This window comes from Entelurus aequoreus, linkage group LG05 (genome assembly GCF_033978785.1).
Source record: "Entelurus aequoreus isolate RoL-2023_Sb linkage group LG05, RoL_Eaeq_v1.1, whole genome shotgun sequence".
Lineage (NCBI taxonomy): Eukaryota > Metazoa > Chordata > Actinopteri > Syngnathiformes > Syngnathidae > Entelurus > Entelurus aequoreus.
In genome coordinates this window covers 63,148,054-63,161,302 of record NC_084735.1, presented here as the reverse complement: position 1 = coordinate 63,161,302, position 13,249 = coordinate 63,148,054, and the positions used below count along the sequence as shown (strand labels likewise).

General features: G+C 41.1%; 1 protein-coding gene across 1 annotated transcript; it reads left to right on the top strand.

The window, feature by feature from the left end:
- The first annotated feature begins 8,657 nt into the window (after positions 1 to 8,657).
- Positions 8,658 to 12,921, top strand: LOC133649800 (large ribosomal subunit protein eL30). Its single transcript, XM_062046468.1, has 5 exons — positions 8,658 to 8,762; positions 8,876 to 8,927; positions 9,274 to 9,419; positions 12,593 to 12,723; positions 12,820 to 12,921. Exons 2-5 carry the CDS (start codon positions 8,907 to 8,909, stop codon positions 12,870 to 12,872), a joined length of 351 nt encoding a protein of 116 aa, XP_061902452.1. The 5' UTR covers positions 8,658 to 8,762; positions 8,876 to 8,906; the 3' UTR covers positions 12,873 to 12,921.
- The last annotated feature ends 328 nt before the right edge of the window (positions 12,922 to 13,249 follow it).

The window sequence follows — 13,249 nt, the reverse complement described above, 5'->3', positions numbered from 1 at the left end:
TCAAATTGGATCCAGGTGTCTCTCTAAACTACTGTACACTACAACTATTTGAACAAATCAATTAATAAAAACATCCTGTCACACTGATTATATAGAGTTTACTTTAACTCTGCTTTCCACTCATCATAATAATTGTGTTTATGCGCTTAACCCTTGTGTGGTGTTCATATTGTTGTTACTCAGCCAGTGTTTGTGGGTCTGATGGACCCGTTGCATTTTGTGGCTTTTAATGCCTCACAATCAAACACTTTTATGTTAAAATACTGACTTATCCCAAAAAATATCTGTAATGAAGTGCTTCGAGGGGCTGGTAAAGAAATACATTGTCTCCAGACTTCCCCCCACATTCGACCCATACCAGTTTGGTTATCGCCCTAACCGCTCCACAGAGGACGTCATCTCCTCTGCTCTCCACCTGAGCTTAGAACATCTGGAAGGAAAGGACACACACGTGCGGATGTTGTTTCTGGACTTCAACTCGGCATTCAACACCATCATCCCGCAGCACTTGGTGAGCAAACTGGCCCCCCTTGGATTCAGTACCCCCCTATGCAACTGGCAGCTTGACTTCCTCACAGACAGACCGCGGTCTGTGAGAGTGGGCAACAATACCTCCAGTGCCATCTCCCTGAGCACCGGCTCCCCCCAGGGCTGTGTCCTGAGTCCGCTGCTGTTCACGTTGATGACCCATGAGTGCTGCACCAGGTCCACTACTAACCACATTGTGAAGTATGCGGACGACACGACAGTAGTGGGCCTCATCCGGGACAACAACGACATGGACCACAGGGAGAAGGTGAAACATCTGGTTGACTGGTGCAGAACCAACAACCTGGTCCTGAACATCGACAAGACCAAGGAGATCATTGTCGACTTCAGGAAGCACCAGTCCAGCCATACTCCACTCTTCATCAACGGCACAGCGGTGGAGATGGTAAGCAGCACCAAGTTCCTGGTGGTGCAGATAATTGACAATATGACCTGGTTCCTACACACCGGAGCTCTTGTAAAAAGAGCTCGGCAGCGCATGCACTTTTTGCGTGGGATGAAAAGAGCACAGCTCCCTCCCCCCATTCTCAGCACATTCTACAGAGGCACTATAGAGAGCCTGCTGACCAACAGCATCTCTGTTTGGACTGGAGCCTGCAGTGCCTCAGACTGGAAGTCTCTCCAGAGAGTGGTGAGGACGGCGGAAAAGATCATCAGGACTCCTCTTCCTCCTATCCAGGAGATCGCAAAAAGCCGCTGCCTGACCAGGGCTCAGAAAATCTGCAGAGACTCCTCCCACCCCCACCAAGGACTGTTTTCACTGCTGGACTCTAGAAAGAGGTCCACAGCCTCCGTAGCAGAACCTCCAGGTTCTGTAACAGCTTCTTCCCTCAGGCTGTAAGACTCTTGAACGCATCATAATAATCCCCTCAATTCCCCCCAAAAATGGATGAACTCGCTGGAATATAAAGACAATATAAAATACATCCATAAACCTGGATGCATATGCAAAAGTGCAATATATTTATCTTTACAGTAATCTATTTATTTATATCTGCACCTTATTGCTCTTTTATCCTGCACTGCAATGAGCTAATGCAACAAAATTTCGTTCTTATCTGTACTGTAAAGTTAAAATTTGAACGACAATAAAAAGTAAGTCTAAGTCTAAGACCCACAAACACTGGCTGAGTAACAACAATATGAACGTTGCATGGAAATTTCTCTACCAGTTTCTGCATCCCACAGGGATTCTTCTTTTGTGTTTCTGCACCTGCGGTTCCCACACAAGGTTGCAACATTGTTTGTCAACACTGTCTGCGCTCATTTTCTCGCACATTTGACCCTCTGATGTTCTGTGTACTTACACTCTGTCCTCCCCGTCTAGGCCTGCTGTGTGTGTGTGTGTGTGTGTGTGTGTGTGTGTGGGCGTGTGGTACACAGAACATCAATTTCCACACTTCTATTAGCCCCGGGTCCAGTGGACCCCGGACATCTTATATGTAATAGAAATGTGTAGGGGGGGTGTATGGTGTGTGGTCATTAAATATGTATTCTGATATATGTTCTTCACAGAAAATGAGCCAAAGCCAGTGAGTCTCAGTTTCAAAAATGTATTAATTGTATCATTTTTCTTTTAATAAAAATCGAAAACGGGTCCCACAGACCCGAACACCACACAAGGGTTAATATGGCAACTTAAATGCATTTTAGTGTATTATCGTCAGTAATGTACTGGGGGTTCCATGGCTGTGGATATTTCATGATCAATGAAACACAAAATACTTTTTAACACTAATTGTTAAGTATGATGCTGAGTAGCCTCTGACACTAACCTGACACTAAAGGTTCTTTTGCAACTACTGTTGCTACTAATTCTCACAGTTAAAAAAAAAATATATATTGTATTTCACACTGGTTTAATCCTTTTGGAAACCAGAAATAGCTAATTTCGTTAGAAATTATTACTGATATCAATTCCGTACGTCCTTTTAAATAATACAAAATTATTTTGAAAAAAGAAACAAAAAATAGTTCTATTGTAAACAAATAATTGTTCTGAACGACGTCACTTCCGGTAAGTTTTTACTGCGCATGCTCTTCTGCAGATAGTACCGGGACCGGAAGTAGGCGGTGCAAGGACGGAAAGCGGAAGTAAACCAAGAGCGGTGGCTAAACACGTGAGAGTATCCAAATCTTCTTGGCGGTTGTGCATAAACTGTTTTGTGACTGGATCGAGATGGAAGGGGATAGTGACGGGATGTATGAGGAAGCTATGGACGTGGATAGGACTAGAGGGGAGAAAGGAAAGAAGGGGAGCGGAGGGCATGAAGGAAAGTCGAGTGCTAAAAGAGCCCATGAAGAAGATGAAGAAGTAGAAAAAAGGAAAAAGACTATGGAAGATAATTATAGGATTATATATACATTTAAATCAAGTCAAGACATGAATGACATAAGTTTAATGACACTGGTTAAGGGGTTAAAGAAGGACATCGGAGAGGTGGAGATAGCGAAGGTGCTTAGGGACGGGCGACTTTTGATTAAATGCAAAAATGGAGAGCAAAAAAGTAAAGCAATGCGGTTGCAAAAACTGTGCAATAAGATAATAAAGGAAAAAATCGAAGTGGGAGAACGAAAGGGGGCAAGAGGAGTAGTGACAGGAATTCCAAGAGGTGAAAATTTAGAAGAATTGAAAAGACAAATAAAAGGGGGAACTGTCAAGATGTTGACAAGAATGATGGCATATAGAAATGGAGAAAAGATGGAGAGCGAATCAGTATTAGTACAGTTTGTAGAGGAAGTCCTCCCGCAGAGAATCATGATTGGGTTTTTAAGCTTTTATGTTAGAGCTTACGTCCCACCCCCAGTACGCTGCTTCAAGTGCCAACGCTATGGGCACATAGCCAGTGTGTGTCATGCTAAGTTGAGATGTGGAAGGTGTGGAGGGGAGTATGAATATGGACAATGTGGAGATGATGATCTGGTCAAATGTTGTAACTGTGGCGGGAATCACACAGCAGCGTATGGGGGATGTGTCATTAGGAAACAGGCAACAGAAGTACAGCAAATCAGAGTAGAAAGAAATATTACATACGCAGAGGCAGTTAAAGTAAGAAATCAAGAAAGTGCAGAACAAGATAGAAGTGAGAATAGTTCAGAACGAGACAGAAGTGGCAATAGTTCAAGTAATAAAAAACAAGAGGCAACAAATACAGGACTTTCTATGGACAAGCTAGTTGTATTCCTGGCATATGTCATAAACTGTACAGAACAGGCAAGAAATAAAACTGAGAAGATCAAAATAATTGTCAAAGCAGCAGCAAAGTTCTTAAATTTAAAAGAACTATCTTGGGAACAGGTACAAGGTGAACTACAGAGAGTAGACGAGACAGAGTCATGTTACCACAATCCAACGCCATGTTAATTATTCAGTGGAATGCCAGAAGTTTAGTAGCAAACGGACAGGAACTAAAGGGATATATTAATCATATGAAAAATAAACCACATATAATATGTATTCAAGAAACCTGGCTGAAGCCAAAATTGAGCTTTATAATAAAAGGATACGTAACAATACGTAAAGATAGGAATGATGGGCAAGGAGGAGGATGTGCCATATTTATTAAAGAAGACATGCATTATACAATATTAAAAGAAAAACAAGAACTAGAAATAGTAGGGGTAGAAGTATGGAATAATAAAGAAAGATACAAAGTGCTAAACTTCTATAATCCGTGCAAGAAATTACAAATTCATCAACTAGAAAAAATAGCCGAGCACTGGAGTGGCAATATCATTTGGTGTGGTGACTTTAATGCACATAGCACAATGTGGGGTGAAAGGGATGACTGGAATGGGGAAACATTGGAAGCATTTTTGGAGGAAAAAGAACTGGTGTGTGTGAATGATGGGTCGGGAACAAGATTAGATGTAGTTACGGGTAAAGAAACAGCAATAGATTTAACACTGGTGTCACAATGGTTAGCAGGAAAGGTAGAGTGGGAAGTAAATAAAGACAGCACTATAGGAAGTGATCACTACCCAATCTTCATTCACATAAACATAAACCAAAGGACAGAAAGCACTAAAAAAGAAGGAAGATGGAAGTATAATCACGGTGATTGGGGACAATTTAGGGAAAGTACCGACATGACATTAAAGGAAGTGGATATAAATCAAGATATTGAACAACTAAATACAGATATTACAAAGTGCATAATAGAAGCAGCCAAAAAAAGCATACCAAGGAGTAGTATAGGGAAAAGAAGGAAGATAGTGCCGTGGTGGACACAAGCGTGCACAGACACAATAAAAGAATGGAATAGAGCATTTAGAATATTGAGAAGAACACATAATTTCCAAGATATGATCCAATATAAAAGGCACCAAGCTAAAGTAAGGTACGTTATTAAAAAGACAAAAAAACACTATTGGAGAACGTTTTGTGAATCATTAAATAGAACTACTCCTTTAGGCCAAGTGTGGGGAATGATCAAGAAAATGTCAGGGATCAGAAGTGAACATAAAAATCATGTGATGAAAGATGGGACACGGTGTGTGGTAGAAAATAAAGAAAAAGCAGAACTTTTAGCAAAGACATTTGTTAAAGTGCACAGTAATGATAATTTCAGAAATGTAGAAAAACAAAAGAGAGAAGAAACAATTAGTTTAAATATTGGGGAAATGGTGGAAGACAATGATAATAGTTTAACCAACACTATAGATATGAAATTTTCTTTGAATGAAATGGTTCGAATATTGAAAAAGGTTAAAAATACAACACCAGGAAAAGACCAGGTGAGTTATCAGATGATCAAAAACTTAAGCAGCATTGGCAAAGAAGTGGTCTTGAAATTATATAATAGGATATATGAAGAAGGGAAATTACCAGCAGAGTGGAAAGAAGCTGTAATAATTCCGATATGCAAACCAGGGAAAGACCCGGAAGAGGCAGGTAATTATAGGCCGATAGCATTGACCTCAAATTTGGGTAAAGTAATGGAAAAAATGATTAATGAAAGACTAGTGTATTATTTAGAGTCAAAAGAAATAATAAAAAACTACCAAAGTGGATTTCGCAAAGCAAGAAACACAAACGACCCAGCAGTGCAGCTGGAAGAGGAAATTAGAAAGGGACAAATAAATAAAGAAAGTATAATTGCAGTATTTTTTGATATAGAGAAAGCTTATGATATGTTGTGGAAACAGGGGTTGCTGATAAAACTAAATATAATTGGGATTAGAGGGAAAATGTGTAGATGGATAAAAGACTTCTTAACAAGTACAAAAATATTAGTAAAAATAGAGAATGAATACAGCAGAGTATATGAAGTGGAAAATGGGACCCCACAAGGGAGTATAATAAGTCCAGTATTATTTTCAATAATGATGTAAGCACAAGTTAACACTTGCAGGGCATTACTGCCTGACGCACCTCCGACAGTGCCATGTGGTGCTGGCTGCGGGGTCGTCAGCCGGGAGCCACCCTTCACGGATGTTTCGCTCCTTTAATCCCGGAACATCTCTGGGTGGTGGAGCAGCGACAGGGACGTCTCCCTGCCACCCCTGCAGCCAGCTGGAGGATCCATAATGTACCCACATTCTAACCCCGGTGTTATTGCTGTTGTGTATATGGAATGAGTCCCAAGGGACTATGCATGGCAGGGACGTCCATCTCCCTGAGTCAAGCGTGGGCCTGACCGCATACCATAACATGGCAGCAGGGAAGCCTCCCTACTGCCCCTGGTCTACATGCCTTGCTTTCCCCACGCCTTGTCGTTTCTTCTGAGCCACAACCAGAAGCTCCCCTGTTCTGCCTCCTCTGCCAGGGCTTTGAGGGCCTTCTTTAGAATGGAGCCTTTGATCCCGAGGGACTTTAGGAGTCGCTGAGTGGACGCTCCAGTGTAGCCTCGACAGCCAACTTCTACTGGATAGGTGAAGGGCCTCCATCCTGCTTGTGCACACTCACTTGCCAGCTCTGAGTACTTGTCCCTCTTTCTTTCAAAGGCAGCCTCCATTCCCTCTTCCCATGGTACCGTTAATTCTACAATGATGACAGTTTTAGTAGAGGTGGACCACAGGACAATGTCTGGGCGTAACGAGCTTGTTGTGATCTCTTGAGGGAACTTCAACTGACGATCTAGATCAGCCCTCATGTTCCATTCTCCGCCAGCTGACAGGAGAGACTGGATGCTCTTGCTGCTGCTCTGAGGCTGGCCACCTTGCTTGACAAACTTAATCAACCGCTGAGCTGTTCCCGGACTGGCCCCATTTGCTTCCACTCTGCGTGCCTCCAGGATTTCAGCTAGCCCTCGCAGGACGCGGTCGTGCCGCCATCCATAAATGAAGTTTTTAGTGAAGTGGAAGGATTAGTGGATGTGGCACTGTTTGCTGACGATGGAGTGATGTGGAAGAGAGGTACAAATACTAATCATATAGAAAAGAAGATTCAAAAAGCGGTAAATAAAGTTCAAGAATGAGGAACGGCGTAGGGTTTAAGATTCTCTGTTGGAAAGACAAAAGTCATAAATTTTACAAAGAGGAAAGTACAAAACAAGATCCAAATTAAACTCTATGGAGAAAATATAGAAGAGGTACAAGTATTTAAATATTTGGGTATATGGTTTGATAAAAATATTAACTGGTCAACCCACATCAGCAAAATAGTGGAGAAAACTAAAAAGGTGTTAAATGTAATGAGGGCTTTGAGGGGTAAAGACTGGGGGGCTGATAGGCAGACATTGAAAGCAATATACATCAGTTTAATACGATCTGTTATTGATTATGGATGCATTATTTATCAATCTGCTGCAAAAACATTACTTGGGAAAATAGACAGGATCCAATCACAGGCTTTAAGATTATGTTGTGGAGCTACTAAATCAACCCCAGTTGCAGCATTACAAGTAGAGATGAATGAAAAACCTTTAGATATGAGGAGAGATCAACTGTCAGTAGTTTATTGGGCAAAGTTGAAAGGGTCCAAGCAAGGACATCCAACCCATCAAGTACTATTAAACTGCCAAGAAAAAGAGAAGAAAAAAATGAATAGTTTTGGGTGGATAATAGGAGACAGATGTAATAAAGTTCAAATTGATAATATTAAAGTTAGCCCTACAGTACCAATCCCCGCAATACCACCGTGGATGTATGAAAACCCAAATGTAAACATTTGAAATTTAGAAATTTAAATAGTTACCAGATAGAACAATGGATTGAGGAAACGTTTTTAGACAACATCATGGTGTACACAGATGCATCAAAAACTATAAATAATAAGGTAGGAGTAGCAGCTGTTATTCCACAAGGAAACATAGTATTAAATAAAATAATTAGTGATAAATTATCTGTTTTTACGGCAGAATTGGTAGCAATTTATATGGCAATTAATTGGATAGAAGAAAATAAAGCAAGAAAAGCAGTCGTGTGCTCGGACTCCAGCAGTGCATTGACTAGCATAAAAAACATAGCGTCAGAAACAAGACAAGATTTAGTTTATGAAATAGTTCAGGCAGTCTACAGAATAAATAAAGCGGGAGGTGTGGTAACATTTTTTTGGGTTCCTGCTCATGTAGGAGTTGAGGGGAACGAATTAGCTGATAAGTACGCGAAACAAGCAACCACTAAAACAGAAGTAAACATGGAGATTAAGCACAGTAAAGAAGAAGTGAAGAACATCATTAAGATAAAACACAATAAAAAGTGGCAGGATAATTGGAATAAGGAAACAAAAGGTAGAGAGTATTACAAAGTCCAGAGGAGAGTAGGTGTAATGAGAGGAGGCAATAGAAATAGGAAGGAAGAAGACATTATTACTAGAATGAGATTAGGACATACATATCTAAATAGTTCATTGAAATTGATGGGGAAACATGCTACAGGACTGTGTGATTCTTGCCAACAGATAGAACATGTAAGACATGTTTTAATACATTGTAGAAAATATAATAGAGAAAGGGAAATACTGGGAAATAAGTTAGCGAAAGAGAATATTAGGTTAACAGTGGAAGATATATTAGGATTGCACTCAGAACACACAGGTTATAAAGCAATACACACATTTTTTAAAAACACTGGGTTAAATAAAATAATTTAGAGTAGGAATCCACCTCGATCCACACTCCATTACAGTAGGTGGCGGTAATTCTCACCACAAGGTTGCTTGCCAACCGCCATAAAATCACAAGAAGAAGAAGAAGAAGAAGAAGCAGATAGTACCGCAAAGCATGCTGGAGCTTCCTTTCTCTCCGAGGCCATATTGGAGCTAACTCACCGTAAGATCCTCTCCGAGTTTTCTCAATTAAAGACACCCACATCTGTCTGTTTTCAATTTGTTTTTACACCCCAAACATAACGACACGTTCACCTGTGTTGTTTCCGACCGTAGGTTGGCCGGACTTGGACTTAAATCGCTCAAAATGGTGGCCGCAAAGAAGACGGTGAGTGGAAGCTCTCTCGGTGCAGAGCACGCGCTGGTGCTTCACGTGGAGGCTAAAGTTGATTTTCAGGCCTGCTAGCAAAACAACTTACACCAAAATGTCCTGTTCATCCAAACTATGTGGTTTTAACGCGACATGTGGCTGTTCATCCATATACGTTCAACTAGGAGTTACGGTTTAGAGTCACCCAACGTGTCTAGTTATGCCTGTGGCAGCTAATGCTAACATGACAGCTAACGCCAATATCAGTTAAATCTGCGCAACTCTATTGACACTTTTCTTGGTAACAGTCCACTCTACACACATTGTACCACCTTGTCGTTATTTACACGCGTTTTTCTTCCAGAAAAAGTCGATGGAGTCCATTAACTCCCGGCTCCAGCTGGTGATGAAAAGTGGCAAGTACGTGCTGGGCTATAAGCAGTCCCAGAAGATGATCCGACAGGGAAAGGCCAAGCTGGTCATCCTGGCAAACAACTGTCCTGCTCTCAGGTATTAAACGCTCATTGTTATTGTTGGCACACCTTTCAGTCTTACAAGTGACTTTAGTCTGCACAATTATGCATGTTATTGTCCCAAGTCCTTGTATATGGAGCAGTGGTTCTCAACCTTTTTTTTTTTTTTACCAAGTACCACCTCAGAAAAACCTTGGTTCTCCAAGTACCAACATTAAAATGCAGTAGCAAAGTAGGCCCAAGTACTCATTAAAAAACAAGGCAGAGGCTTTATTTTACTAGTATATTTAATATTTTTGGCCACTGTAAGATTACAGAGAGTAATGGTAATTGTAGGAAAATAAAACATTGAATTAATCAACTGATTCTTTTGAGTTTTTATGTTCTCCCCGTGACTGCGTGGGTTCCCTCCGGGTACTCCGGCTTCCTCCCACCATGCACTTGGGGGTAGGTTGATTGGAAACACTAAATTGGCCCTAGTGTGTGAATGGGAGTGTGAACATTGTCTGTCTATCTATGTTGGCCCTGCGATGAGGTGGCGACTTGTCCAGGGTTTACGCCGCCTTTCGCCCGAATGCTGCTGACATAGGCTACAGCACCCCCGCGACCCCAAAAGGGACAAGCGGTAGAAAATGGATGGATGGATTCTTTGGCGTACTACTGGATGGAGCCCGCATACCACAGTTTGAGAATCACTGATAAAGACTTTATTAGCATTTGTTCTATTGCAAAACATGCATCAGATAACAAAGGGGTCATAACTTGGCTGTTTGCCTCTATTAGTGGGTTCAAATCAAAAGGATGTAGCATATACCTAATTAAATAGGCCAGGGTTGTCAAACTAATTTCAGCTCAGGGGCCACATGGAGGGAAGGCAATTCCCAAGTGGCCCAAATCATGGCATGATACCTAAGATAAATAATAATGATAAATGGGTTATACTTGTATAGCGCTTTTCTACCTTCAAGGTACTCAAAGCGCTTTGACAGTATTTCCACATTTACCCATTCACACACACATTCACACACTGATGGCGGGAGCTGCCATGCAAGGCGCTAACCAGCAGCCATCAGAGGCAAAGGGTGAAGTGTCTTGCCCAAGGACACCACGGACGTGACTAGGAAGGTAGAAGGTGGGAATTGAACCCCAGTAACCAGCAACACTCCGATTGCTGGCACAGCCACTCTATCAACTTCGCCACGCCAAGATCAAGATCAAAGACAACTTCATATTCAAATAATCCTCTTGACAAAACACATGAAATTAGTTGAAAATTTGGAGAAAAATTTGACGCTGTTTCAAAAACAAGGACCGCAATGAACTTGGACCTCGTCTCAGTGTATGTATAAACATCTAGATTGCCAAGATACTTGTAATAGCAATTGCAATATGATGTCCTTGTATTATTTGCCATGATGCATATTATTAACATATATTTGTATTATTTTGCTCTGTTTGTAATTGTTGTATAATGTACTTTGAGAATATTTTTTTTTCCCGAGAGCTTTCTCCAAATCTTTTAGTCAGTCTTTTTTAAAATTAAAAACAAATCTATCTATTTCTGGTGTTATTGTAGACTGTACTCGCGCTTAGAGACTTTTTACTGGTAGCGCTCCATGTCTGCGGAAATTAGCGGGCTGCAGAGAGCCTGACGTCATACTTACTTCGCGCAGCTGGGAGCCTTCCTCTCCTCAAAAGCCACCACTGTCATTTAAAATTTTGAAGATCGCTGTCCACAGGTATATCTTGGATACATTAGAGTACGTCCACATTGCGGTCATGATGCCTCCGATCCAAACAACCCTGTGTGTATGGCTTACGTCATTATAACATCCGGTTTTGACAGCGCCATTCCGGTGATCAGAGGTCTTTTTTCGACGGCCAGATTTTTGGTGCATCACTAGTCAATAGTGCACAGATAATAAACCACATATATATCCATTCATACTGTAACTAACCACTGGTGTTAATGTGTATGTTTGTATTCTGATTTTTTTCCCCCATGGTCTGTGAACACATCGTGTTGGCGGAGAATGGGGAAGTATTGTGTGTTAATGAGTGAAACACGAAGACGTGTGTGCACGGAGGAAATACTTGTTGGAATTGTGCCCGTTGTTGGCAAAGCTAAAACAAGTCAAACTTGTCTTGTTTTGGAAGCTACAATATCATATTAATTTTGTTTTTATGTAAAACCCCTCATTTTTAAGGTGTGGCTAGCCGCCACACCTTAAAAATGAGGGGTTTTACATAAAAACAAAATACCTCCATATATGGATATATATGTGGTTTATTTGCCGTGGCACACCACCACAATCAATTACATTAAGGGGGAAATCCCTGTCAAAGCCATCAAACTAAGTTACAGCCCATCTGGGATTGAACAAAATGGATAAAACTCTTCTAGGTATGAAATACCTCATTTGTCATTTCCACGTATTATTACTGTACTAAGTCAACAAACTATAACAAACAGAGGTAGAAACTATTCAAGAAGGTTGAGTTACTTAGACTGTTCGCTTTTCTCATTTTTGACAGACCTTTTGGGGCAATGAGGGTGCCAAATATCAATGCGTTTGAAGCAGAAGATGTAAAACAGCAGTTTTCACATTTCATTTGGATTGAGGGGAAGGAGCCGCAGCCAAACTTTACTGTGTACCTCTTGCTTGGCCCCAATATCAACCGTTTGCTTGCTTAACTGATTTGCTATTTCGACATCCAGACATTTAGAACAACATTTCTTTCATTAAAAAAAATTAAGCTAATTTTTATACTTGGCAAACTCATATCGTGGATCGGATAAAACCTGTTTGCGAATTCGACACCCCTGACGTAGGCCATGTTTATCTGATGTATTGTAAAATGAAGTGAATTATTTTTATATAACGCTTTCCTCAAGAAACGCAAAGCGCTTTACATAGTGAAACCCATTATTTTTATTTTTTAAAGCTAAATCTAAACCAGTGAGGGGGGCACTGGGAGCAGGTGGGTAAAGGGTCTTGCCCAAGGACACGACAGCGGTGACTAGGATGGTGGGGATCAAACCTAAAGAGCCCTCAAATTGCTGGCACATTGCATATTTTTGTTTTCAAATGCACATTTTTTCAGCAAGAACTCTATAACAAACAAATGTGTCAATTTTGAATTAGTTTCAGTGTCTCCATTTTAATGCATTCCTTACTGCAATAACACTATTTTTCCTCCCATGTGCAGGAAATCTGAGATTGAGTACTATGCCATGCTGGCCAAAACTGGTGTCCACCATTACAGCGGAAACAACATTGAGCTTGGTACAGCCTGCGGCAAATACTACAGGGTGTGCACACTGGCCATCATTGACCCCGGTGAGTCGAAGCTGTGCATTTATGTCCTTGTATTTTAGAATAAAAGTCTAGGTTTTGCCTTTGTGGCAGTTTGCTGACTTTTTCTTTGGTCTGCAGGCGATTCTGACATCATCAGGAGCATGCCTGATCAGCAGCAGCCGCCTCAGTAGAGCGCCCCCCTGCCCCAATTGTATTAAATAAAAGTTGGTGTTGACATTATTCTGCTGCTTCCGGTGTTTTTCTGTTTACAATGTGTAGCACAGTCACGACATGGTGTTACTGCAAGTGTCCACAGGAGAGCAGTAATGTCCACTTTAGAGGTCAGTTGCTATGGAGAGAGAATTTAATCTAAAACGGTGAGTAATAACGTTGTTGATCTGATAGGTTTGATCTGGTCTAGAGGTCGGCAATCCAAAATGTTTAAAGAGCCATATTGAACCAAAAATATAAAAAATAAATTTGTCAGAAGCCGCACGGTGGAACAAGGATTAGTGCATCCCATTTCTGTGTGAAGTTTGCATGTTCTCTCCTTGACTGCGTGGGTTCC